We start from the raw sequence: 26,909 nt of genomic DNA, 5'->3' as shown, positions 1-26,909 counted from the left end.
AAGGCTGTCATTCAAAATAGAAGGAGAGAGAAAAAGTTTCCCACACAAAGAAAAAGTCAGAGTTAGTGACCACTAAACCAGCCCGGCAAGAAATTTTAAGGGGGACTCTCTGAGGAGAGAAAGGACAAAACAAAACAAAAAAGACCAAAAGCAACAAAGGCTAGAAAGGACCAGAGAACACCACCAGAAATGCCAACTTTACAGGCAACACACAATGGTAATAAATTCATATCTTTCAGTACTCACTCTAAATGTCAATGGACTAAATGCTCCATTCAAAAGACATAGGGTAACAGAATGGATAAGAAAACAAGACCCATCTACCTAATGTTTACAAGAGACCCATTTTAGACCTAACAACACCTTCAAATTGAAAATAAGGGGATGGAGAAACATCTATCATGCTAATGGTCGCCAAGAGAAAGCCAGAGTGGCCATACTTATATCAGGCAATCTAGATTTTAAAATGAAAAGTCTAATAAGAGATGAAGAAGGGCATTATATCATAACTAAGGGGTCTATTGACCAAGAAGACCTAACAGTTGTAAACATCTATGCCCCAAACGTAGAAGAATCCAAATACATAAATTAATTAATCACAAATATACAGAAACTCATTGATAATAATACCAAAATAGTAGGGGATTTCAACACCCCACTTACAACAATGGAAAGATCATCTAAACAAAATCAATAAGGAAACAATGGCTTTGAATGACACACTGGACCAGATGGACTTAACAGATATATACAGAACATTTCATCCTAAAGCAGCAAAGTACACATTCCTCTCAAGTGCACATGGAACATTCTCCAGAATAGATCACATAATGGGACACAAATCAGTCCTCAACAAGTACAAAAAGGTCGAGATCATACCTTGCATATTTTTAGTTCACAATGCTATGAAACTGAAAATCAACCACAAGAAAAAAGTTGGGAAGACAACAAATACTTGGGAGACTAAAGAACATCCTACTAAAGAATGAATGGGCAGACAACACAAAGAAATAAAAGGCATCCAAATGGGCCAGAAGGAGGTCAAACTTTCACTCTTTGCAGATGACATGATACTCTATATGGAAAACCCAAAAGATTCCACCAAAAAACTGCTAGAACTGATTCATGAATTCAGCAAAGTTGCAGGATATAAAATCAATGCACAGAAATCGGTTACATTCCTAAACACCAACAATGAAGCAACAGAAAGAGAAATCAAGGAATCGATCCCATTTACAGTTGCACCAAAAACCATAAAATACCTAGGAATAAATCTAACCAAGAGGTGAAAAATCTATACGCTGAAAAGTATAGAAAGCTTATGAAAGAAATTGAAGAAGACACAAAAAAATGGAAAAAGATTCCATGCTCCTAGATAGGAAGAACAAATACTGTTAAAATGTTGATACTACCCAAAGCAATCTACATATTCAGTGCAATCCCTATCAAAATAACAACAGCATTCTTCACAGATCTAGAACAAATAATCCTAAAAATTTGTATGGAACCAGAAAAGACCCCGAATAGCCAAAGCAATCTTGAAAACAAAACCAAAGCTGGAGGCATCACACACAATCCCAGATGTCAAGCTATATTACAAAGCTGTAATCATCAAGACAGTATGGTACTGGCAGAAGAACAGACACTCAGATCAATGGAACAGAATAGAGAACCCAGAAATGGACCCAAACATGTATGGCCAGCTAATCTTTGACAAAGCAGGAAAGAATATCCAATGGAATAAAGACAGTCTCTTCAGCAAGTGGTGCTGGGAAAACCGGACAGCAACATGCAGAAGAATGAACCTGGATCACTTTCTTACACCATACACACACACACACACACACACACACACACACACAGGATGAAAGACCTCAATGTAAGACAGGAAGCCATCAAAATCCTCGAGGAGAAAGCAGGCAAAAACCTCTTTGATCTTGGCCACAACAACTTCTTACTCAACACGTCTCTGGAGGCAAAGGAAACAAAAGCAAAAATGAACTCATCAAAATAAAAGCTTCTGCACAGCAAAGGAAACAATCAGCAAAACTAAAAGGCAACCGACAGAATGGGAGAAGATATTTGCAAATGACATATCAGGTAAAGAGTTAGTATCCAAAATCTATAAAGAACTGATCAAACTCAACACCCAAAAAAACAAATAATGCAGTGAAGAAATGGGCAAAAGACATGAATAGACACTTCTCCAAAGAAGACATCCATGGCTGACAGACACGAAAAATGCTGTCATCACTCTTCATCAGGGAAATAGAAATCAAAGCCACAATGAGATACCACCTTACACCTGTCAGAATGGCTCACATTAACAACTCAGGCAACAACAGATGTTGGCGAAGATGCGGAGAAAGAGGATCTCTTTTGCATTATTGGTGGCAATGCAAGCTGGTGTAGCCACTCTGGAAAACAGTATGGAGGTTCCTCAAAAAACTAAAAATAGAACTACCCTACAACCCAGCAATTGCACTACTAGGCACTTATCCACGGGATACAGGTGTGCTGTTTTGAAGGGACACATACACACACCCCCGTGTTTATAGCAGCACTATCAACAATAGCCAAAGTATGGAACGAGACCAAATGTCCATCGATGGATGAATGGATAAAGAAGATGTGGTATATATATATACAATGGAGGATTACTCGGCAATCAAAAAGAATGAAATCATGCCATTTGCAACTATGTGGATGGAACTGGAGGGTATTATGCTAAGTGAAATTAGTCAGAGAAAGACAAAAATCATATGACTTCACTCATATGAGGACTTTAAGAGACAAAACAGATGTGCATAAGGGAAGAGAAACAAAAATAATATAAAAACAGGGAGGGGGACAAAATAGAAGACACTCATAAATATGGAGAACAAACTGAGGGTTGCTGGACAGGTTGTGGGGGGGATGGGCTAAATGGGTAAGGGGCATTAAGGAATCTACTCCTCCTGTTCACTATATGCTTACTAATTTGGATGTAAATTTTAAAAAATAAATAAAATTTAAAAAAAAAAAAGAATGAATGGACTAACCAAGAAGTTAGAGGAAATTAAAAAGTACATGGAAGCCAATGAAAATGATAACACCACAGCCCAAAACCTCTGCGATGCAGCAAAGGTGGTCATAAGAGGGAAGTATATAGCAATCCAAGTCTTTCTAAAGAAGGAAGAAAGTCTCAGATACACAACTTAAAATGCAAATTATTAGGCCCCATTCTATACCTGAAAAATCTGAAACTCTGGGGATGGGGCCTAGTAGGTTGTATTTTAATTTGCCTTCATGTGGATTTGAAGCACACTCTAGTTTGACAATCAATGTCTTAGCAGATGAATAGTGATGACTGATGGAAACTACATTGCCCTGTATGATATAAATAAGTTACTTCACCTTTCTGAGCAATGTTTTTCTTTTCTACATTAATAATACTATGTTGTACTATTGTGACACTTAGAAATACTAGCAGGGTTTTTTTGTTTTTTTTTTCTTTCCTTGCAAGTTTGCAAAATTATGGTTATCAAGTGATGAAGGTCTTTTTTTTTTAAGTTTATGTATTTATTTTTGAGAGAGAGAGGAGAGTGTGCAGGGGAAGGGCAGAGAAAGAGAGGAAGAGAGAGAATCCCAAGTACGCTTTGTGCTATAGCCAGATGTAGGGCTCCATCCCATGAACTGTGACATCATGACCTGAGCTGAAATCAAGAGTCAGAAGCTTAACTGACTGAGCCACCCAGGCACCCCTAAGCAATGGAAGTTTGGAAGAGGACTCTAAAACCATCAAGAAAATGTTGGATTTTATTCTGTATGTTTTATTTTAAAAGATAGGAAAATATTACAATTATTTAAATTGTCTAGTGCATATCAAATAATAGTGACTAATATTAAAAAATTGCCATAAGGGGCGCCTGGGTGGCGCAGTCGGTTAAGCGTCCGACTTCAGCCAGGTCACAATCTCGCGGTCCGTGAGTTCGAGCCCCACGTCAGGCTCTGGGCTGATGGCTCAGAGCCTGGAGCCTGTTTCCGATTCTGTGTCTCCCTCTCTCTCTGCCCCTCCCCTGTTCATGCTCTGTCTCTCTCTGTCTCAAAAATAAATAAATGTTAAAAAAAAAAAAATTAAAAAAAAAAAATTGCCATGAGGGGGGCACCTGGGTGGCTCAGTCAGTTGAGCGTCCGACTTTAGCTCAGGTCATGATCTCGTGGTCTGTGTGTTTGAGCCCCATGACAGGCTCTGTGCTGACAGCTCAGAGCCTGGAGCCTGCTTCGGATTCTGTGTCTCCTTCTCTCTCTGCCCCTCCCCTGTTCACGCTCTGTCTCTGTCTCAAGAATAAATAAACATTAAAAAAAAAAAATTTTTTTTAATTGCCATTAGGTCCAGTTACCTAAAAAATTTACTTTTGGGGCGCCTGGGTGGCGCAGTCGGTTAAGCGTCCGACTTCAGCCAGGTCATGATCTCGCCGTCCGGGAGTTTGAGCCCCACGTCAGGCTCTGGGCTGATGGCTCAGAGCCTGGAGCCTGTTTCTGATTCTGTGTCTCCCTCTCTCTCTGCCCCTCCCCCGTTCATGCTCTGTCTCTCTCTGTCCCAAAAATAAATAAACGTTGAAAAAAAAAATTTTTTTTTAATTTACTTTTGTAAATAGGTGAAGGGGATTAAGAGTACACTTATGATGAGCACTGAATAATTTATAGGATTGTTAAATCACTATATTGTACACCTGAAACTAATATAACACTGTATGTCAACTATGCTGGAATTAAAATAAAATAAATAAAAATTTAAAAAATAATAAAGTTAAAAGAAAGAATTTACTTCTGTAAAATCGTTCCTTTCTCGATGAACTTTTACCCTACTCTATTAATATGAAACACTATTGAGTCTAGTGAGAAGGGATGCTTTTACATATAGTAATTCTAGTGTAGTGTCGCTCACAGTAGATCCCTAAAATGACCTAGGAAATAATTGTATGTATGTGTATAATTGTATGTAATTGTAATCCTCTACCAAATGATCATTTTCGTGTGACTTACTGTGTATTTTTTAACTGTGAATAATCTAGAAGATACATATTTGTGTTTTTTTGTTTTATCCTTGAATATATTACAAGCTTTTCTATTTGATCAAATTTTAAACAATGTGGATAGAAATACTAGGACAGATGTACATTATTTAAAATATTTTGACATGTACATTCTCAGAGTTTCCAGTGGTTAGCCTGTAGTACAAGTATCTTGGTCTTCACAATTCTGTTCTTAATTCTTATTATTGTTTTCTACTAAAAGTAAAAAAACATAAAATGAGCCAGTACTTACCTTTTCTATTCTTTTGATTTACACATTTTTTATACCAAAACATCTTTTAAAGCCTATAGAATTGAGAAATCATTCACATTGTATTTTTTTACTTTAAGTAGTATTGGAGGGGGCTGTTTTAGAAAAATAGTCATATGAGATCAAGTGTGAGAGTGAAGATAAAAATTTACACATTAAAAATATTTCTATTTCCTTAATGCCTTCATTTAAGTAATTTGTCATTCTCTAGTGGCAGGGAAGACACATGTGTTCACCTAACATGCAGAGTATACAAGAGTGGTTTTTAGTTCTCTCTCAGCGCCTCCTGAATGATTTTCTAAATGATTCCTGGTACCTTCCGTTTGATTAATCTGATGCTTGGATTAATGGCTTTCATCTCTCTACTTATTCATAGAGAGACTGTTAGCATGTTTAAAAATATATTTTACTTCAAATTGCAGTAACTTTTAAGTTTCCCAAGACTTTACTTCCTACGGTTTTGTTTTTTGTCTTTTTAAGTTCATTTATTTATTTTGAGAGAGTGCAAATGGGAGAGGGGCAGAAAGAAAATCCCAAGCAGCCCCCACCCTCTCACTGCTGTCAGTGCAAAGCCCAATGCAGGGCTCGAACCAAGGAACCATAAGATCATGACCTGAGCTAAAACCAAGAGTTGGATACCTAACTAACTGAGCCACTCAGGAGCCCCTATTTTCTACATTTTTTTCACATTAGTTTTTATTTAGAAAGGACTGAAGTAATTCTGTATAACAGAAGTAATATGAACATTAAGGTCAATCTAAATGAGCCAACTCAGTGCATATTCGGTAATGGTTTCTGTAGCAAGTATAATTATATTTTGTGTGCATAGAAAAATATGGAATAATTAATACCATAATTTATACTCTGGCAGAGGTCCTGAGACTTATGTCTTAATTTGGCTTTTTTTCCATTAGCATACTCTACTCAGTTTCCAAATGCCACAAACGTTTTTACAGTGACTTTTGTTAGAGACTCTTCCTTTATCAAAATAGGAACATATTCTCAACATTATTATTCATTTGTATTTGCAAAGTAAAGCTGTATTTCCCACCCACTCAAATGGCTAAAATAAAAGGAAATAGTAACAGTTGTTGGTGTGAATGTGGACAAACAGGAACCCTCATATATTGCCTGTGGGAACATAAAATGATGCAGCTACTTGAAAAATGGTTTGGCAGTTTCTTTAAAAGTTAACATGTATTTACCACATGGCCCAGCAATTCTACATCTAGGTATCTACCCAAGAGAAATGAAAGCATTTACCTACATAAAGACTTGCATGCAAATGTTCTTAGCAGCTTTATTCATGATAGCCGAAAACTAGAAATAATCTGTGTCCATCAACTGTGAACAGATAGACAAAATGTGGTACATCAATCAATGGAATATTATTCAGCAATAAAAAGAAATGAAGTACCAAGGAACCCTTGTGCACTGTTGGTAGGAATGTAAATTGGCATAGCCACTATGGAAAAATAGTATGGAGGTTCTTCAAAAAATTAAAAATAGAACTACCCTATGGCCCAACAATTCCACTACTGGGTATTTACCCAAAGAAAACAAAGACACTAATTCAAAAAGATATATACACCCCTGTGTTTATTGCAGCTTTACTTACAATAGCTAAGATATGGAAGCAACCCATCTCTAGATGAATGGATAAAGAAAATGTGGTCTACACACACACACACACACACACACACACACACACACACAGAGGCACATGTACTGCAATACTACTCAGCCATAAAAAAAGGATGAGATCTTGCCATTTGTGACAACATGGATAGGCCTAGAAGGTATTATGCTAAGTGAAAGAAGTCAGAGAAAGACAAATACCAAGTGATTTAACTTATATGTGGAATCTAAAAACAAAACAAACAAACAAAAATCCAGACCCTGGGTGGGTGTGGGTGGCTCAGTCCATCAGGCATCCGACGTCACTTCAAGTCATGATCTCACAGTTCATGGGTTCAAGCCCCAAATTGGGCTCAGTGCTGTCAGCACAGAGCCCACTTCAGATCCTCTGTCCCCCTCTCTTTCTGCCCTCTCCCTGTCTCTCTCAAAAATAAATACATATTTTAAAAATTAAAAAAAAAATAGAAAGAAAGAAACAGATCCATAAATACAGAGAACAAAGTGATGGTTGCCAGAGCAGTGAGGGTGGGGAAATGGGTAAAATGGGTGAAGGGAAGTGGGAGATACAGGCTTCCTGATATGGAATAGATAAGTCATAGTTGTAAAAGATACAGCATAGGAAATATAGTCAATGATATTGTAATAGTGTTGTACAGTGATAGATGGTGAGCATACATTTGTGGTGAACATAGCATAACGTATAGAGTTATTGAATCACTATGTTGTACACCTGAAACTAATGTAACATTGTGTGTCGACTGCAATAAAAAAATTTTTGGGGCGCCTGGGTGGCGCAGTCGGTTAAGCGTCCGACTTCAGCCAGGTCACGATCTCGCGGCCCGTGAGTTCGAGCCCCGCGTCAGGCTCTGGGCTGATGGCTCAGAGCCTGGAGCCTGTTTCTGATTCTGTGTCTCCCTCTCTCTCTGCCCCTCCCCCGTTCATGCTCTGTCTCTCTCTGTCCCAAAAATAAATAAATGTTGAAAAAAAAAATTTAAAAAAAAAAATTTTTTTTGTATAAAAGAAATTAAGTACTAATACATGCTACACATGGCTGAACCTCAAAAACACACTAAATGTAAAAAAGGAAGACACAAGATACCACACAGTATATGACTTTATATGAAACATAAAAAAAAAAAAAACCTTCAAATCTATAGAGACAGATTGGCACATGAAATAGGAGATGAGAACAGAGATTAAACAGCAAACAGGTATGCAGGGTCTAAGTAGGGTGATCAAAATGCTCCAAAATGGTTTATGGTAATGGCTGCACAAGTTGGCAGGTTTACTAAAATATATTTAGTAAAATATACCTTATATTATCAAATGCATTCCTGCAGTGTGTCAAAAGGATGATACACTATGACCAGGAAAGTCTTGTTCCAGAAATATAAGAATGATTGAGTTTCAGGAAATCTGTCAAAATAATTATTATGTCAGTAACTTAAAGGTGAAAAAGCCTGGGGCGCCTGGGTGGCGCAGTCGGTTAAGCGTCCGACTTCAGCCAGGTCATGATCTCACGGTCCGTGAGTTCGAGCCCTGCGTCGGGCTCTGGGCTGATGGCTCAGAGCCTGGAGCCTGTTTCCGATTCCATGTCTCCCTCTCTCTTTGCCCCTCCCCCGTTCATGCTCTGTCTCTCTCTGTCCCAAAAATAAATAAAAAATGTTGAAAAAAAAAAATTAAAAAAAAAAAAAAAGGTGAAAAAGCCATATGATCATGTCAATGGATGTATAAAGGGCATTCAGAAAGAATGTAGGAACCATTCTTAGTTTTAAAATGATGACGTAAAATAGGAAGAGATGAAAACAGCCTAAATATAATAAAATTACTAGATGCTGTATTGACTTTCATCCTTAATAGTCATACACTATAACTGTATCAGTTCAAACCAGAAACGGGTACTCTGTTTCATCCTAATTATTTAACATTGCTTTGAACGTTTTAGCAATTGTAATAATAAAATAAAAATGAAGTAATTGGCATACATATTAGAAATGTCCACTATCCCTGTTTGGTGATGATTATGCTAATGATATTATGCCTAATAACTAGAGTGATATACAGGAATGTTGTAAAATAGTAGATTATAAACAAATATACAATAACCAAAGATTTGTGTCTCCTCTTGCAAAATATATGCAAAATGAAAATTTAAAAATCCCTTCCCAGTAGCAATAAAAATCAATTATGTAATATGTATATTAAATACGTGTATTTAATAAAAGAAAGGCATAAGACCTATATGAAGAAAGGTATACAACAAATGGTAAGGCTTCCTAAATGGAAAGACTTGATGTCATAAAAATGTAAATTCTTCCAAAATTAATAAATAATTTAATGAAGTTCATAATAGAATTCCAACAGGATCGAGATGGTGAAGGGGAATTAGATAAATATATCTTAAGCTTATATGAAAAGTAAAGACTCAAAAACAGTCAAGAAAACTATGAAAATGAACAGTAGTGGTATATTTATTTATTTATTTTTTAATATATTGTTGTTGTTGTTTTAACATTTATTTATTTTTGAGACAGGGAGAGACAGAGCATGAACGGGGGAGGGTCAGAAAGAGAGGGAGACACAGAATCCGAAACAGGTCCCAGGCTCTGAGCTGTCAGCACAGAGCCTGATGCGGGGCTCGAACTCACCAACCACAAGATCATGACCTGAGCCAAAGTCGGATGCTTAACCGACTGAGCCACCCAGGCGCCCCAGTAGTGGTATATTTAAATAAAAAAATCAGAATATGTCATAAAGACACTAAAAAATTATGGTATCAGAATAGTAATAGATCAATGGAAAAGACTAAAGATTCAGAAAACAGGTCTCATATATCCTGAGATGTATTTTTGAGAATGTAATGTATAACCAAGTTTCTATTTACTTGGAAATGGAGGGGATTGTTTAATAAATGGTGCTAGTACTGAATTGGCCATCCACCTGGAAGGAGATTAAAATATTCCTCAACTCGTACTCTATATAAAAATTAATTTCACATGGATCAATAGCCCAAGTGAAAGAAATACAGTAACATAGGGGTAGGGAGGTGGATGTAGAAACAAGCACAAAAAGAAAAGAAATGCATTTTTTAAAAGGCAGGATGAAACCATATCTATACCTTTGCATAAAATTACATAAGTTAAAAAAATGGGATTTAGTGAAGCACAAGGGATTTAAATTCCTTTAGGATAATCACCATTTAGAGTTCTCTTCCACCTAAGAAATTGGTAAGTTGTTTTTGCTCTTGTTCTTTGAGCACTGTATAGGTAGTTCAGGTAAACGCAGTCATTAGTCAACTTCTATTTATAATTATTCTTCTTCAGTTAAAATTATTTCTTTTTTTTTAATGTTTATTGATTTTTGAGACAGAGAGAGACAGAGCATGAATGGGGGAGGGTCAGAGAGAGGGAGACACAGAATCTGAAACAGGCTCCAGGCTCTGAGCTGTCAGCACAGAGCCCGACGCAGGGCTCGAACTCACAGACCGCGAGATCATGACCTGAGCTGAAGTCGGCCGCTTAACCGACTGAGCCACCCAGGTGCCCCAAAATTATTTCTAATTGAAGAAGTAATGGCACAGAAACAGACACTCAGATCAATGGAACAGAATAGAGAAAGAACCCAGAAATGGACCCACAAATGTATGGCCAACTAATCTTTGACAAAGCAGGAAAGAATATCCAATAGAATAAAGACAGTCTCTTCAGCAAGTGGTGCTGGGAAAACCGGACAGCGACATATAGAAAAATGAACCTGGATCACTTTCTTACCCCATACACAAAAATAAACTCAAAATGGAAGAAAGACCTCAATGTAAGACAGGAAGCCATCAAAATCCCCGAGGAGAAAGCAGGCAAAAACCTCTTTGACCTTGGCCACAGCAACTTCTTACTCAACATGTCTCCGGAGGCAAGGGAAACAAAAGCAAAAATGAACTATTGGGATCTCATCAAAATAAAAAGCTTCTGCACAGCAAAGGAAACAATCAGCAAAACTAAAAGGAAGCCAATAGAATAGGAGAAGATAGTTGCAAATAACAATCAGATAAAGGGTTAGTATCCAAAATCTATAAAGAGCTGATCAAACTCAACACCCAAAAAACAAATAATGCAGTGAAGAAATGGGCAAAAGACGTGAGTAGACACTTCTCCAAAGAAGACATCCAAATGTCTGACAGACACATGAAAAAATGCTCCACATCATTCATCATCAGAGAAATACAAATCAAAACCACAATGAGATACCACCTCACACCTATCAGCATGACTAACATTAACAACTCAGGCAACAACAGATGTTGATGAGGATGCTGAGAAAGAGGATCTCTTTTGCATTGCTGGTGGCAATGCAAGCTGATGCAGCCACTCTGTAAAACAGTATGGATGTTCCTCAAAAAATTAAAAATAGAACTACCCACGACCCAGCAATTGCCCTACTTGGCATTTATCCAAGGGATAGAGGTATGCTCTTTTGAAGGGGCACAAGCACCCCAATGTTTATAGCAGCATTATCAACAATAGCCAAAGTATGGAAAGAGCCCAAATGTCCATCGATGGATGAACGGATAAAGAAGATGTGGTATATATATGCAATGGAGTATTACTCGGCAATCAAAAAGAATGAAATCTTGCCATTTGCAACTACGTGGATGGAACTGGAGGGTATTATGCTAAGCAAAATTAGTCCAAGAAAGACAAAAATCATATGACTTCACTCATATGAGGACTTTAAGAGACAAAACAGATGAACATAAGGGAAGCAAAAATAATATAAAAACAGGGAGGTGGACAAAACATAAGAGACTCTTAAATATGGAGAACAAACAGAGGGTTTCTGGAGGGGTTGTGGGAGAGGGGATGGGCTAAATGGGTAAGGGGCATTAAAGAATCTACTCCTGAAATCATTGTTGCACTATATGCTAACTAACTTGGATGTAAATAAAAAAATAAATTAAAGAAAAAGAAAAAGTAAAATGATTTATTTTAGAAAATCTAAACAATATAGAAAAGCAGTAAAAAAGTTTATTTAGGAAGCAGCAGTTTTCCCACTACCCGGAGATAAGCACCACTCAGGTTTTAGAGCATACCAGTTATCCGGTCAGTTTATGTTTTTCAATGAAATTTAAAATGTAAATCCTGTAAATATTGCAGATTTTAGTTAAAAATAGATGTCCACACATGGATTTTTTTTTCTCAATGAGATAATTCCCATTTGTGAACTATATAGGTTATTCTTTTCATTACTATTTTCTTGGTCACTCGGTGTACATACTCCCTATTCTTTTCTAGTTCCTGGCAGATATGGAAAATAATGCACTTTTCCGGGATGATATAGAATGTCAGAAACTTATTATGGAAGCGATGAAGTACCACTTATTACCAGAGAGACGACCCATGTTACAAAGCCCTCGGACAAAACCTAGAAAGTCAACGGTTGGAACACTCTTTGCAGTTGGAGGAATGGATTCAACAAAAGGTATTAAATCATTTTTCATTTGGGGGAAGAGGGGAAAAAAGAACTGTAATTAGTAATACATATGGCCAATGAGCTTTTTTAGAGAAATGGCTGTTTCCAGGACTGGAAAAAGACAAGATAAACCCAGCACATCTTGTAGTGCCAGAAAGTAAAGAAGTGGTCAAAGAATAATGGAGACAGTCAAGGGACAGAAGAGGCCATTTGTAGAGCTACTACTGTCCAAATCTAGGATAATTTCAGCATCAAAATAGATAATGATGATAAAAGATTATCATTTAGTAAATCAGTAAGGATGCATGAGCCCACTCTTACACAAATAAAGATTGGAGAAGGGAAAGGTTTTCTTTGAATGCCAACTAATAAATACAGAAGGAAAGATGGGACTAGAAAAAGTACCATTTGGCAACCACCTTAATGATAACTAGTTCAGTCAAGAATCATTCATAGATGCTGCAATCAGTAGGTGAAGGTTTGAGAACAGGATAATTAGCCTCCAAGTATCTTCCAACCACTTGCTTAGTAGTTACAAAGGGTGAAATAGTATCTTTACAGTGGAGAAACGTGGCAGACAGCACCTTAACCAAATGATCGATGTCTTATTGCCAGTAACGAGACTAATCAGTAGTATGTTCCTCTTGTGGGAGACAGTAAGAAGAACTCAGCTGTACATCTGTAGTTACGCTTGCCAAAAGTGTATAATCCAAACTTAATCATGAGGAAAGAAACAAACAAATCCAAGTTGAGAGACATTCTACAAAATAACTAGTCTGTCTGTAGTTTTCCAAAATGCTAATATCATGAAATACAGAAAAGATTCAGGAATTATTCCACATTTCAGGAGACTGAAGAAATATGACAACTATTATAATGCATCATCTTGAATTTCTTTTGCTATAAGGGACATAATTGGAACAAATGATAAGATCCAAATTAAGTCTGTAGATTAGATGACAGCATTGTATAAATGTTAATTTCCAGATTTTGATCATTGTATTGTGGTTTTGTGATAGGGTTTCTTGTCTTGAGGAAGACACACTGAAGTATTTAGGGTTCAAGGTATCATTTCTACAACTTAAACAGTTCAGGAAAAAAAAAATTCTACATACCCGTATATAGTGAGAGCAAATATAAAACCTCAATATTTGGGAAATCTGTACCAAAGGTATCTGGGAATTCTTTGTGTTGTTCTTGTAACAGTTTTTACTAATAGTAACAATAATAGTAACAAATACCTCATATAGTGCCTACCCAATGTCAGGTATTGTGCTAGAAGCTTTCTGTGTATTATCTCTCAGTGTACATTGATCTCCCTCTGATTTCCTAGTACTAATAGCTACCTGAAATTCCCTGACAACACCTGTCTGACTTTAGACTACCTTTCTGAGCTCAGCTCATTCATTCCACTTCTCCACTCTTTTGTGTTCTAGCCCCGCTGGCCTCCCTGTTCACGTAACAAGCCAAACATTATCCCACACTGGGGATATTAGCTGTTCCCTCTCACTGGAATGCTATGTGCTCTGATGTTGGAATGCCTCGCAGAATTTATTCACTTAGATTCCCAGACATCAATTTACCAAAGAAGACTTCCATGGCCAGTCATCACCTGTTCATCACTCTCTAATCTTTGGCCTACCTCTTTCTGTCTTGTTCCTCTACTTATGTTTCTTCATAGCACCTGATCCATTGATTTATCGTCTACCTCTTACCCACAAGTAAGCTCTGGAAAGCAAGAAACTTGGTTTTTTTGTTTTTTGCTTTTTGTTTTTTTCAAGAATATATCCCACAGAGCCTAGATCAGTGCCTTGCCCATAGATAGCATCAATAAATATTTGCCAGATGAATGAAGGTTGTCCTTTGCCATCTCTTGAATTATTTGTATGACTTAAGCCCTTGATGCATTATTCACATTCAAAGACTTCTTTTCTACCTGATATCTTTAAAGAATATAAAACTATGAGCTCTAATCGAAAGTCTTTTATTGTGATTTAACTTTTAGCCTCATGTTAACAAAGATATAGCTGTAGATATTATCCCACAGAACATAATAGAGTCCTATGTATTTATAGATGCTGAAGTTCTAAATATAGGCTTCATCACTGAATGCTACAGAAATACATAAAGTTAGATAACTGATGAGAGTTATAGTATAAATATTTGGCATTTTTGGAGCACTCTACAGTCCAGGCAATCAATCTGCAAATACTTATTAAGTGTTTACTATATGCTTGGAACTGGTGCTCAGCTTTGTAGTCGTTACTGGCACTTCTTCCTCTCCATCTTTCCCTCTCTTTTTCAAGGCTTTAACGGTTATTTCTATGTTGCTTATACCATTGTGTTGCTTTTATGCTCATATTTCCAACTTGTATAAAATATGTTTGTTCTCCAACTTTCATCTCAAATTTTGTGTGTTCTGACCCATGTCTCCCAGACTCGAGGACTCGGAACTGTAATTCAGTGTCTTTCAATGGATACCAACTCTGGCTCATTTAAGCAGATAAAGAAGGCTGTTGAGAAATGGGCAGGAACTATATCCACTGCACCTTCTTTATAATGCCTGCCTTAGATTTTAAATCCTAGGTTTAAGCATCCATTTTTACCAGCTTCCTGGGCCCTAAGCCTCCAAGGACAATGAGGATCAATATCTGTCTTTTCAGCTTCATGGTAGATGGGTTTCTGCCTCTCATCAAAGCTCTTTCCTACGGTGGAAAATTCCCCTTGCATGAGAAGGAACTCAGATACTAAGTACCCAAAGTGAATAATATATCTCTCTCTTTCTTTCTTTTCCATCCCTCCCTCCCTTTCCTCTAAATCATACCTTCTGACAGTCACCAAATAGTCTTTGAAAGGGGTCTGTTCTTCTAAATTTCCATTGCTACTTTCTAGTACCAGGTAGCCCCCTATCAGCCTACATCTTTTGATCACATTCATTTAACATAGGAATAGCATTCATTGTGCTCATCGTGTTGTTAGTATGTGCTAAGCATTATGTTAAGTGCTTCACCTATCATTTTTAATTTCATGTTCATAACAACTGTAAGAGTTGAATGTTGCTATTGCTCTAGGATACCTGGACTTAGAAAAGTTAACTACCTTTCCCCAGAATACACAGCTAATTAGGGATGGAATCAGGATTCAGATCAGGCATTGATGTGGGAGACTATACCCTCTGTTTCATTATTCCTTCTGTTTATATGCCATTACTCTGCTAAAAATTATAATAGTCTTTACTTCTTACCACATAAGACATAAATTCCTCTTTTTAGGTTTGAAGACTCTGTAATCTGGCCCTTACTACTTGACCAACTTTATTTCTGAGTCTTTGCTAGACATCAGTTACTCTTACCTTCTGTCCTATTCAAGCTATCTTCCCTGGCCTCAACTTATTTTGTACCCAGTGTCTTTATAATGGAGAGCAATTTGCATTAATTGGAGGGCAATCTGATCACTGGGTTCTTGGTCCCTACATATAACTTAGTGTAGAGCCTAACACATAAACTGGTAATGTTTCTAAATAACCACTAAGAAAATGTTAGCATATATTTCTGCTTACTTTTTTAAAGGCTAATCTTTAAGTATAAGTCAAGGACGTTTTAAGCTTCTACACAGAATTTTGTAATTATTAGGAATTTGTTATTTGGGGATATTTGTTTTTGTTTTTGTTTTAAGAATTATGTTTGGTGTTAGCAAAGGAAATTTTACTTAGCAGTTCGTAGGACTGTGATACTGCCTAGTGAGCTAGAAGTAAAAGAAAGAACTTAAAATGAAAGAAATATTCCTTAACTTCATAAGTGAGGAAAGATGACTACCATTGCCTTTTTAATGGAATGAAGACATTTTTTGAGATCAAATTCAGAGTGATGAATAAAGTATACTATTACATAAAATAATCTGAGTGTATGAATAAAATCTCGTTATAGCTAAAAATTATAAAGAAAGATTATTCAAGCTCAAAAAATATTTTTGAACAGCTACTACATACAAGAAACTCTGTTGCTGTGAAGAATACAGAGATGATGGGTCACCTGGCTGGCTTGGTCAGTAGCCTGTGGCTCTTGATCTCAGGGTTGTAAGTTTGAGTCCTATGTTGGGTGTAAAAATAAAATCTTTAAAAAAAAAAAAAGAATACAGAGATGGAAAAAGACTTGTAATCTATCCCAAATAACTTAAGAATTTCATAGGTTAAATTCATAAAATAAAAACTATAATGTATGAGAAGAAATACATATATTATATATACAGTATTCTAAATAGATTATATAATATTATATGTATAATATATATAACAAAACTCTTTCTAAATTTTAGGAGATTCCAGTAGTACTAGTGCTCTGATGAAGTAATTATAACAAATACTTCAGAATAAATATTTGTTATGATTTTAATTCTATAAAGAGCTCTGATTGCACATGATATTCAACACTTAGAATTAAAATAGATTCTTTTTTTTTTTTAAATTTTTTTTTTTAACGTTTATTCATTTTTGATAGAGAGAGAGACAGAGCATGAACGGGGGAGGGGCAGAGAGAGAGGGAGACACAGAATCGGAAGCAGGCTCCAGGCTCTGAGCCATCAGCCCAGAGCCCGACGCGGGGCTCGAACTCACGGACCGCGAGATCGTGACCTGAGCTGAAGTCGGACGCTTAACCGACTGCGCCACCCAGGCGCCCCGAATTAAAATAGATTCTAATTGAACTCTTCATAACTGGAAGTTGGATTTTTTTAGAGGGGTGGCACTTTTAAATTTTTTTCTCATTTCATAAAGCAAACAAAAGTTCCTGGAATCTTCCAGTTCTTAAAAAAAAAAAAAAAAAAAAAAAAAAATATATATATATATATATATATATGTATGTATGTATATGTATAAAGAGAGAGAGAGAGACAGACAGACAGACAGCCAGGACCAGGCAGTTATCCCCAGACTTCTCACACTGACAGTTTCCAAAATCCATGATGTTCACTTAGGCTCTTGTCCTTCCAGGTCGCAGGAGAATGTATATCCCTTCCCTCCTCTTAGGAAAGCCAGCCCCACATCTGTGCTCTGACATTGCCCTTTCTTGATTCCTCAGGAACCTCACCGTTAAGTAGGATCCCTTCTCTCCTGTATTTACAGCTTCTTTCCTCACAAGTAGATCCTTCCCATGAGCATTTAAGCAAACTCAAGTTTATCCAGCTTTAAAAACAAAATAAAACCTCTCTCAACTGATCTAGTAATTCCTATCTCTCTCCCTTTTATAGCCAAACTTTGTGCTCTGTTTTCTCATTTGTCTAAGTCTCTGTGCCTATTTCTCTGGAAAGTCAGCTATGTCTCCTGTTCTTGAGAGTAATGGCTTTAAAAAGAAGAGATCTTACAGTACCCTGCAGTGTAGTATCTCCTGTTCCCCAGGGCCTGGTACTTCCAGGAGTGTGTCCAGTGTGTGCTGCGTGTGCTTTTGTTGCTGTGTCCTGGCCACTTTATCCTTCATACCAATTGTCTGCAGAAACTCTCTTTGCTTGTTAGGGCAGTGTTTGGTCCCTGACCTGAATGTAGTGCATTTTAACTAGATGTGCTCTGGTTTGCTTGTGAAAAGAGACCTGTCACCACCACCACTGGAATTGAGGCCTCACAAAACTCCTCAGTCAGCAGATGCAGAGTTGGCAGGAGTTTGGGCTGGTCTTCTGGAGAAAGGGGTCCCCTGTGCTGGGATGAAGGCAAGTGTGACTGGGAAGGGCAGTTCCACTGGAGTTTGGGGGGTGCTGGGCTGGATGTAAGCAACGTAGGTGGTGAGTGTTGGCACTGTGCTGGTTCCTGCAGGTGGCTCTGTGCTTATGATGAGGGATGGGGAGAGAGAAATAGCACCTGCCAGTTTCTTTGTTACTAGAGAGGTCTCTCCATGAATGCTGCCCCCCCGGGACACACTCCAATATAAGCAACTAACCTCTCCACTGTGTCTCCAGGTGCTCTTCAGATCGCTGTTTCTGTGCTGTATGTCAGCTTGCAGATATGCTTTTCTCTAAGAGCAGTCCCAATGTTCTTCAAAGTCTCCAAGAGCCAAGCATGCTGACTTTTAAAACCCCAAGTTCTAAGCCCCACTGGTTGCAAGAACTCATGAAATTCATGCCCTCTCATTTTCCAAGCCCAGTTGCTAAGGGGATTCATTTTCCCCATGCAGTTCCCTGTGTGCTGGTTTGTCTCTCACCCTTCTCTAATACCATGACTCCCTCCTCACTGCATTGACCATGATCCATTTCTCTCCCAAGTCGTGTCTCCATACTTCCTACCATCTTTGATGTGGCCTTTTTCCTACCCTTAGATGTGGAGTTTGTTCTGCCAGTCTTTGTACCGATTTCTCATGTATTGAGTATCTGATAATTATCTAGTTGTATTCATGAGATGAGGCAAGTCTAGGGTTGTCCTATTTTGCCACCATCTTCCTTCAAAACTACCTGCTACAATTTTTTTTATTTTGGGTTCCATGACACTAAACTTCCCTGCTTTTCCTGCCACTTCTAGCTGTTACAAGTAATCCTTTCTCACTTGACCTTTTAATGTAGAGCCTTGTGTATGCCCTGGAGAATAGTAGGAGATGAGGTCAGAGACATAAGCAGGGGCCTGACCATGCAGGAGCTCAATGAAATATAATAAAAGTATTATTGTCAATGCTAATAAATTATACTTTTATGTGTATAAAATCATAAAGTACTCAAATGTGAAATTCTTTTATGTAACATCTATATATTACTGTGAAGGAGCAACAAGCATTGAAAAGTATGATCTTCGTACAAATATGTGGACTCCTGTAGCAAATATGAATGGGAGGAGGCTGCAGTTTGGTGTTGCAGTGTTAGATGACAAACTGTATGTGGTTGGAGGAAGAGATGGACTGAAGACTTTGAACACTGTAGAATGCTACAACCCCAAAACAAAAACCTGGAGTGTGATGCCTCCTATGTCCACCCACAGGCATGGCCTTGGTGAGTATAACCATGCACGTTCATTCATGATATCATCATTAAGCTTCCACAGCATTTTTACATTCTGTACCAGGCAGAAGAAAACCAATGTGGGAGCTGCTGAGTCAGCAGCAATCAGTCACCAAGCATTCCTTCACATGCTCTTTAACTGAGAAGTAGAATATACATGAATGTAACAGCAACTAGCACAAGTAAAAACATGGATATTTAAGGATTCTAGTGTAACATGTTTTAAAATGTGTGTTCTGTCAATCAGTGTTAATCTAACCTGATTGAAATGTTTATTTAAAAATATTTAGCATTATTGTTTTTCATCTATATCCCCTGTTTTTTAAGCAGAAATGAGTAAAAACCCAGAGAAATCTTGAGCTGGCACAGAGAATATAATGATAGAGACTTTTCACTCTTTCATTCAATAAAACACTAAACTGACATTGATGAGCATGTACTATGTGCCATCATGCTCTTTGTTCTGTAGATGTACAAAGATGAAGAAGACACTATCTTTACTCTGAAGGAACTGATGGCTCACTCTGAGCTGATAGAAGATAACTTAGGGCCTTATATCAGATGATCTATCTTTTCTGATAGGAGAAAGAATTGATGAAATAAAAAGAATTGTTAGATGACTGAAGCAGATGGACACACAATTAGATGGGGCTTGAAATGAATCTGTATCACCCAGCTTTTGCTGCATAACTCGAAAGGTCAAAGGTTTAAAACAACAACCATATATTTAGCTGTTGGAACTGTGGGTCAGCTGAGGCATTTTTCTGGTCTGGCATGCTTGCCTTAGATGATTTCTGCTAGATGTTTTTAATGGATCTCTGGTGGGCTCACAGGTCAGCTAGATGATCTAGGATAGCCTCATTTACATGTGTAATGGTAGGTAGATTGTTGAGGTAGAGACAACTGGGCCACATGCCTGTAATCATTCACCAGGCTAGCCAGGCTTCTTCACATGGTGCCAGTCACAGGGTTTCAAAAGCAGCAAGAGAAGGCAAGCCACAGTGCACAAAGAATTTTCAAGCTTCTGCTAGCATTGTACTTGCTAATGTTGCACTGGCCAAAACAAGTCACATGGGCAAGCCCAGATACAAAGAGTAGAGATCAAGACTACTCTTCTTATTTATATATGTATGTATGTATTTATATTAATATTTATTTGAGTCTAGTTGACACACCATGTCACATTGGCTTCAGGTATACAGCTTAATGATTTGACAAGTTTATACATTCTGCTGTGTTCACCATAAGTATAGCTACTATCTGTCCTGTTATACATCCCTATTTCAGTACCATTGACTATATTCCTTATGCTCTGCCTTTTATTCCCATGACTTACTCATTCAATAACTGGAGGCCTATGTTTCCCTCTCCACCCATTTTTCCCAGCCCTCCATCTCCCTCCCCTCTGGCAACTATCAGTTCATTCTCTGTATTTATAGTTCTTTTTTAAAAAATTTTTAATGTTTATTTATTTTTGAGAGAGAGAGAGACAGTCTGACCAGGGGAAGGACAGAGAGAGGGAAACACAGAATTCAAAGTGGGCTCCAGGCTCTGAGCCATCAGCACAGAACCCAACGCAGGGTTGAACTCATGAACCATGAGATGTCGGACACTTAACTGAGTGAGCCACCCAGGCACCCCTGTATTTATAATTCTGATGCTGCTCTTTTTTTGTTTATTCATTTCTTAGATTTGCCTTTCTGAGTCTCACTTATTTCACTTAGCATAATACCCTCTAGGTCCATGCATGTCTCATATGGGATGACCTCATCATTTTTATGGCTGTGTGTGTGTGTGTGTGTGTGTGTGTGTGTACCATTCATCTATTCATTTATTGATGGACACTGTTCTTTATGGGAGGCGCTACAGCGTCACATTGAAAATAGGCATGCATTCAGCGGTAAGACAAATTTGTGGCTATATTGTCAATGTATCACAGTTTGGAAAAGGTTTAAATTAATTGCAATAAAGAATTTGATAGGTCATCATAAAAGATGAATTAAAAGATGGATGAGCGGCAATGAAGGCATCATTCAGTCTAGATAGTATAGCTTTGTACTACATTCAATTTATTAATGCTGAGCACCAGAGCAGAGGCTGCCAAAAAAAGCCAGTATCAGTAATATAAATTATCTAGGCATGAAGATTGGTGTGATAGTTGGACAACAAAAAAATCAAAGAAATACGTGCTTCTACTTTTTGTGATTAGGTTTCAATTAAAGTTGATCTTAAGTTTCAAGTTTGATAAAACAGTAAAACCAGAGGATTAAGGGCACGGTATTGAGAGGGGAGCTAAAAATTAACTATATGAAATTTAATTAAGGAAACCATAAAATATTAATCTTTAGTCCATAAAATCAACTTATTACATAGGCACAGAATGGGAATGTATCTTAAAAGCAGCATGAATGAGACTTATAACCTTGAGTTGACCATAAAATCCAGGCTCAATAGTGTGTGATTCAAATGCATACTTTTCCCCACCATGGAGAAAAGAAATTTAATTTTAACTTAAGGTAGATTCTTAGGGTACACAGAATGAGAATGCCCATGATCCAGCTGTGTTTTGTGCAGATCAGATTGTGCATAGAATACTATCGTTCATTCTAGGTACCATATAAGGTTTTATTGAAGCAAGTTCAGAGAAGAATAATCCTATAGTTCAAATGTCTTGTTTTTTTTTTTTGAGATCTTTCATTCAAAACAGCCTTGTTCTTACTAATTTATCCTATAATAAATCAATTTGACCTTATAAAAGAAATTCTTACATAGGAAATGCTCCTTTTATCTCTTTTATATGTGAGAATTACCTAAAGACTTCATTTGGAAGAAATGGTTCTGCTCCTAGAATTTATTTTCAAAGATACTGTTAAAGAAGTTGAATTAGACCCATTATTGTTTCTTCCAGCCCTTTAGTTAACTTTGCACACATACATATACACATATAATTGGATATATTTTATATATATTTGGAGCTGTGTGTGTGTGTGTTTGTGTGTGTGTGTGTGTGTGTATGTGTAGTTTGTACATACTGTTCCCTTTACCTCACCATCTCTTCTCTCAGTTGTCTCTCTGTCTGGTTTCCTAACTTCATTTGTGTTTTTGTTCAGATGTAATTTTATGTAAGAGGTCTTCCCTGACCCTCTCTACCCTTTTACTCAGTTCCATTTTTCTTATTAGCACTTACCAATACCTGAGATATATTTTGCCTGTTTCCTTATTAAAATATTAGGTCCATGATGGCAGGGCCCTTATCTAATAGATATTTGTTGAATAAGGGAACAAATGAATCTGGCTTGGTTCCCTGATGATGAATCACACCAATGATTGTGGTATCACCTCTAACTACAGTAAAATGTCATGAATTTGAATTAATAGGGGGAAAGGAATAAAAATGATTTTTCAAACATATCTTAAATCTGAATTATGGAAAAATCTTTTATTTTTAAAAATTTTTTATAAGGAGGATTTATTGGGTGCCTGGGTAGCTCAGTTGGTTAAGTGTTGGACTTCAGCTCAGGTCATGATCTTATGGTCTGTGAGTTCAAGCCCCACGTCAGGCTCTATGCCAACAGCTCAGAGCCTGGAGCCTGTTTTGAATTCTGTGTCTCCCTCTCTCTCTGCCCCACTCACACTCTGTCTCTGTCTCTCAAAAATGAATAAATGTTTTTTAAAAAATTTTAAATGAGGATTTATTTTTTAACGTTATTGAAGTTTATTTATTTATTTTGAGAGAGAGCACAAGCAGGTGAGGGGCAGAGAGAAGGAGAGACAGAATCCCAAGTAGGCTCCATGCCATCAGCACAGAGCCAGATGTAAGGCTTGAACTCACAAACAGTGAGATCATGACCCAAGCTGAGATCAAGAGTTAGATGCTTAACTGATTGAGCCACCCACGTGTCCCTATTTTTTTAAATTTTTAAAAAATGTTTATTTATTTTTGAGAGAAAGAGAGAACAGAGGAGGGGCAGAGAGAGAGATAGAGGATCTAAAGCGAGCTCTGTGTTGAAGTCTGATGCTGGCCTTGAACCCATGAGTTGCAAAATCATGTCCTGAGCCAAAGTCAGTTGCTTAACCAACTTAGCCACCCAGACACCCCAAAAAATCTTTTAAATATGGCAATGTATGCATCTTATATAGTTTTAAATAGGTTTCCACTGTTGGACCTCAAGATACTGCCTCTAAAACTTATAAGACCAGGAGCACCTGGGTGGCTCAGTTGGTTGAGTGTCCAACTCTCGATTTTGGCTGAGGTCATATAGTTCGTGGGTTTGAGCCCAGAGTTGGGCTCCACACTGACACCACAGAGCCTGCTTGGGATTCTCAGTCTGTCCCTCTGTCTCTACCCCTGCCCCACTCATGCTTGTTCGCTCTCTCACTCTATTTCTCTTTCTCTCTCTCTCTCTCTCTCTCTCTCTCAAAAATAAATAAACATAAAAAAAAAAATCTTACAAGACCAGGGCTATATTGCTATTTTTCCCCCTCACCTACCCCCCTACCACCAAGAAGAGCTGTGTGGCAACCAGATACCTTTATTATAAATGTTTCCTTAGTTAAATTTGTATGTTTAAGGTTTGTTGTACCACCCAAAGGAGTCTACCAATTCAATAAAATCCCTTTCAAAATTGCAATGACATTTTTCAAAGAAATAGAACAAATAATTCTAAAATTTGGATGGAACCACACAAAAATACAGAATAGCCAAAACAAACTTGACGGAGGACAAAGCAGAGGCATCACGCCCCCTGATTTCAAACTATACTACAAAGTTATAGCAATGAAGACATAATGGTATTTGGCTTAAAAATAGACACATAGATCAGTGGACCAGAAATAAACCCATGCATGTGTGCTCAACTAATTTACAACAAAGGAGCCAAGAATATACAATGGGGAAAGGACAGTCTTCAATAAATGGTGCTGGGAAAACTGTATAGTCACATACAAAAGAATGCAAGTGGGCCATTATCCTAGAGCAAACATGAATAAACTCAAAATGGACTAAAGACTTGAGCATAAGACCTGGAGCCATAAAACTCATAGAAGAAATCATAGGCAGTAAACTGTGTATTTATATTTCAGTTAAAATGTGATCTTTAAGGTAGTGGTAAATCTTAAGTCATTGCTTCTTTCCTGTCCCCGTGTAGGTGTGGCTGTATTGGAAGGTCCCATGTATGCAGTAGGAGGACATGATGGCTGGAGCTATCTGAATACAGTGGAAAGATGGGACCCTCAGGCTCGCCAGTGGAATTTTGTTGCCACTATGTCCACCCCCAGAAGCACAGTAGGTGTGGCTGTACTAAGTGGAAAGTAAGGAAATATTTAAAATTCCATTTAAAACACAATAAACCAAATTTATTGAGCTACATCATTTTTATGTATAAAAATACATTTTATGTATAAAAAATACATTTTTATGAATAAAAATATTCGTAAATAAATCACAAAAGAGAAATACTTTCTTTGAGTGATGCAAACTGTTAAATCTTTTTTTATTACGTTTCTTTATTTTTGAGAGGCAAAGAGAGACAGAACATGAGTGGGAGAGGATCAGAGAGAAAGGGAGACACAGAATCCAAAGTGGGCTCCAGGCTCTGAGCTGTCAGCCCAGAGCCTGACGGGGGGCTCGAACCCACGAACCATGAGATCATGACCTGAGCTGAAGTCAGACACTCAACCAACTGAGCCACCCAGGCACCCCCCCCCCTTTTTTTAATGTTTATTTATTTTGAGAGAGCGAAAGGAGAGAGCAGGAGCAGGGGAGGGCAGAGAGAGAGGGAGACACAGAATCTGAAGCAGACTCCAGGCTCTGAGCTGTCAGCACAGAGCCCGACGCGGAGCTCAAACTCATGAACCTCGAGATCATGACCTTAGCCAAAATTGGATGCTTAACCGACTGAGCCACCCAGACGCCCCTAGTGATGCAAACTTTTAAAATAGTCTCAGGGCTCCTGGGTGGCTCAGTCGGTTAAGCGTCCGACTTCAGCTCAGGTCATGATTTCACAGTTTGTGGGTTTGAGCCCCGTGTCAGGCTCTGTGCTGACAGCTCAGAGCCTGGAGCCTGCTTTGGTTTCTGTGTCTCCCTCTCTTTCTGCTCCTCTCCCATTCGTGCCTTCTCTCTCTCTCTCTCTCTCTCTCTCTCTCTCTCTCTCTCTCAAAAATAAATAAAAATAATTTTTTTAAATAGTCTCTTTTTATCATAGTTCTAAATATAAATAACTCAGTGTTAGGCTTTCATTTTAATGTACAGATATTGTAAATTTCAAATTATTTTACATGAAGAAACTTTATATAAATATTCAATATAGTAAAAATCTGGTAGTTTGTATAGCTTTAAAAGTATATAGTGTTTTAAATTAGTTTTATTTTTGAGACAGCACAAGTGGGAAGGGGCAGAGAAAGAGAGGAGACAGAGGATCTGAAGCAGGCTCTGCAATGAAAGCAGTGAGCCTGATGTGGGCCTTGAATTCATGAACAGTGAGACGCTCAACTGACTGAGCCACCCAAGTGCCCCAAAAGTATATAGTGTTTTAAGCATAGTATGGGCCCTCTCAGTGTTTTTCTAAATAATTCCTTCCATCTCTTCTACTGACTTATCTTTATTTTTACTTCTTTCTTATCATGGTAAAACTGCTGAAAACTGAAATGGATTTAGAAAGGTGTAGTCTTGGCTCTAGTCTGCTCTCACTAGAGTAAACAGATTTGGACAGCCATCACCAATAGCTCTTGGTAACTCAGAGACTAAATACATATCAAAGACCTTTCTTCCATAAAATGAAGCTCTGCATGGTTATTAAATAAAAGTTGTTTGTTGCATACCTTTACTCATTTAAAATGCTTTATCATCACTTCCATGAAGGGGAAGGAATCAAAGTTAAAATATAGAAACCAAGAATTATTTGTAGAATTGTGTTACTGATCGATTGGCAAAACAAAAATGAGAAAATATTAGTAAAATGTTTATAATTTATGACCTAAGTGTCGTAGACTCTTAAGTCTAAAGTTCTTTCTTGTCTAGCAAGAAAGCGGGACACGGGATTGAAATGCAACAGATGGCTAATGTCCAGGAAAAGACCAGAGTCCTGAATAAGGGTCCTTGCCCCATATTTATTAAGATCAGAAGGCTTACAAACGTGATGGGCATCCACAAAGAGACAATGCATCGGTGAACATTAACTTATGAGCATGAGGGAAAGGGGGTTTAGAAGATATACGGTGTTTGTGGTTTGGGTCAATAGAAGAATCCTGGCACAGGGCAGATGGGCAGATGGTTGTTAATGGCAGACAGGAGGTGCCAGTTATCTGTTGATCTTAGCTCGCCTAGGGGATAAGGCAGATAAGTCAAACAACCTCAAGGTTAATGAGGCACCTTTTCATTTGCTAATCAGCTCTGCTCTGGGCAGCTTCACCTGCAGTTCAGAGGTCCACAGCTCTATTTACCTGTTTACCTAACTTGGTCCTTCCCTCCTGTAAAAGCAGCTTTCTGCCATAGTACTAAATTGAGGGGC

At 37.8% G+C, this 26,909-nt stretch overlaps 1 protein-coding gene across 10 annotated transcripts in view; it reads left to right on the top strand.

The window, feature by feature from the left end:
• The window catches only part of KLHL5 (kelch like family member 5), a 97,908-nt gene that overhangs the window by 54,356 nt on the left and 16,643 nt on the right, over positions 1–26,909 (top strand). For all 10 annotated transcript variants that reach the window (XM_043553327.1, XM_043553330.1, XM_043553322.1 and 7 more), the window contains 3 exons: positions 12,255–12,441; positions 19,168–19,392; positions 24,549–24,711. In XM_043553327.1, the coding sequence (XP_043409262.1) occupies positions 12,255–12,441; positions 19,168–19,392; positions 24,549–24,711 (575 nt within the window). The remainder of the gene's footprint in view (positions 1–12,254; positions 12,442–19,167; positions 19,393–24,548; positions 24,712–26,909) is intronic.

This window comes from Prionailurus bengalensis, chromosome B1 (genome assembly GCF_016509475.1).
Source record: "Prionailurus bengalensis isolate Pbe53 chromosome B1, Fcat_Pben_1.1_paternal_pri, whole genome shotgun sequence".
Taxonomy (NCBI): Eukaryota; Metazoa; Chordata; class Mammalia; order Carnivora; family Felidae; genus Prionailurus; species Prionailurus bengalensis.
The sequence above is the reverse complement of the archived record's forward strand: the minus strand, read 5'-3'. Positions and strand labels throughout refer to the sequence as shown.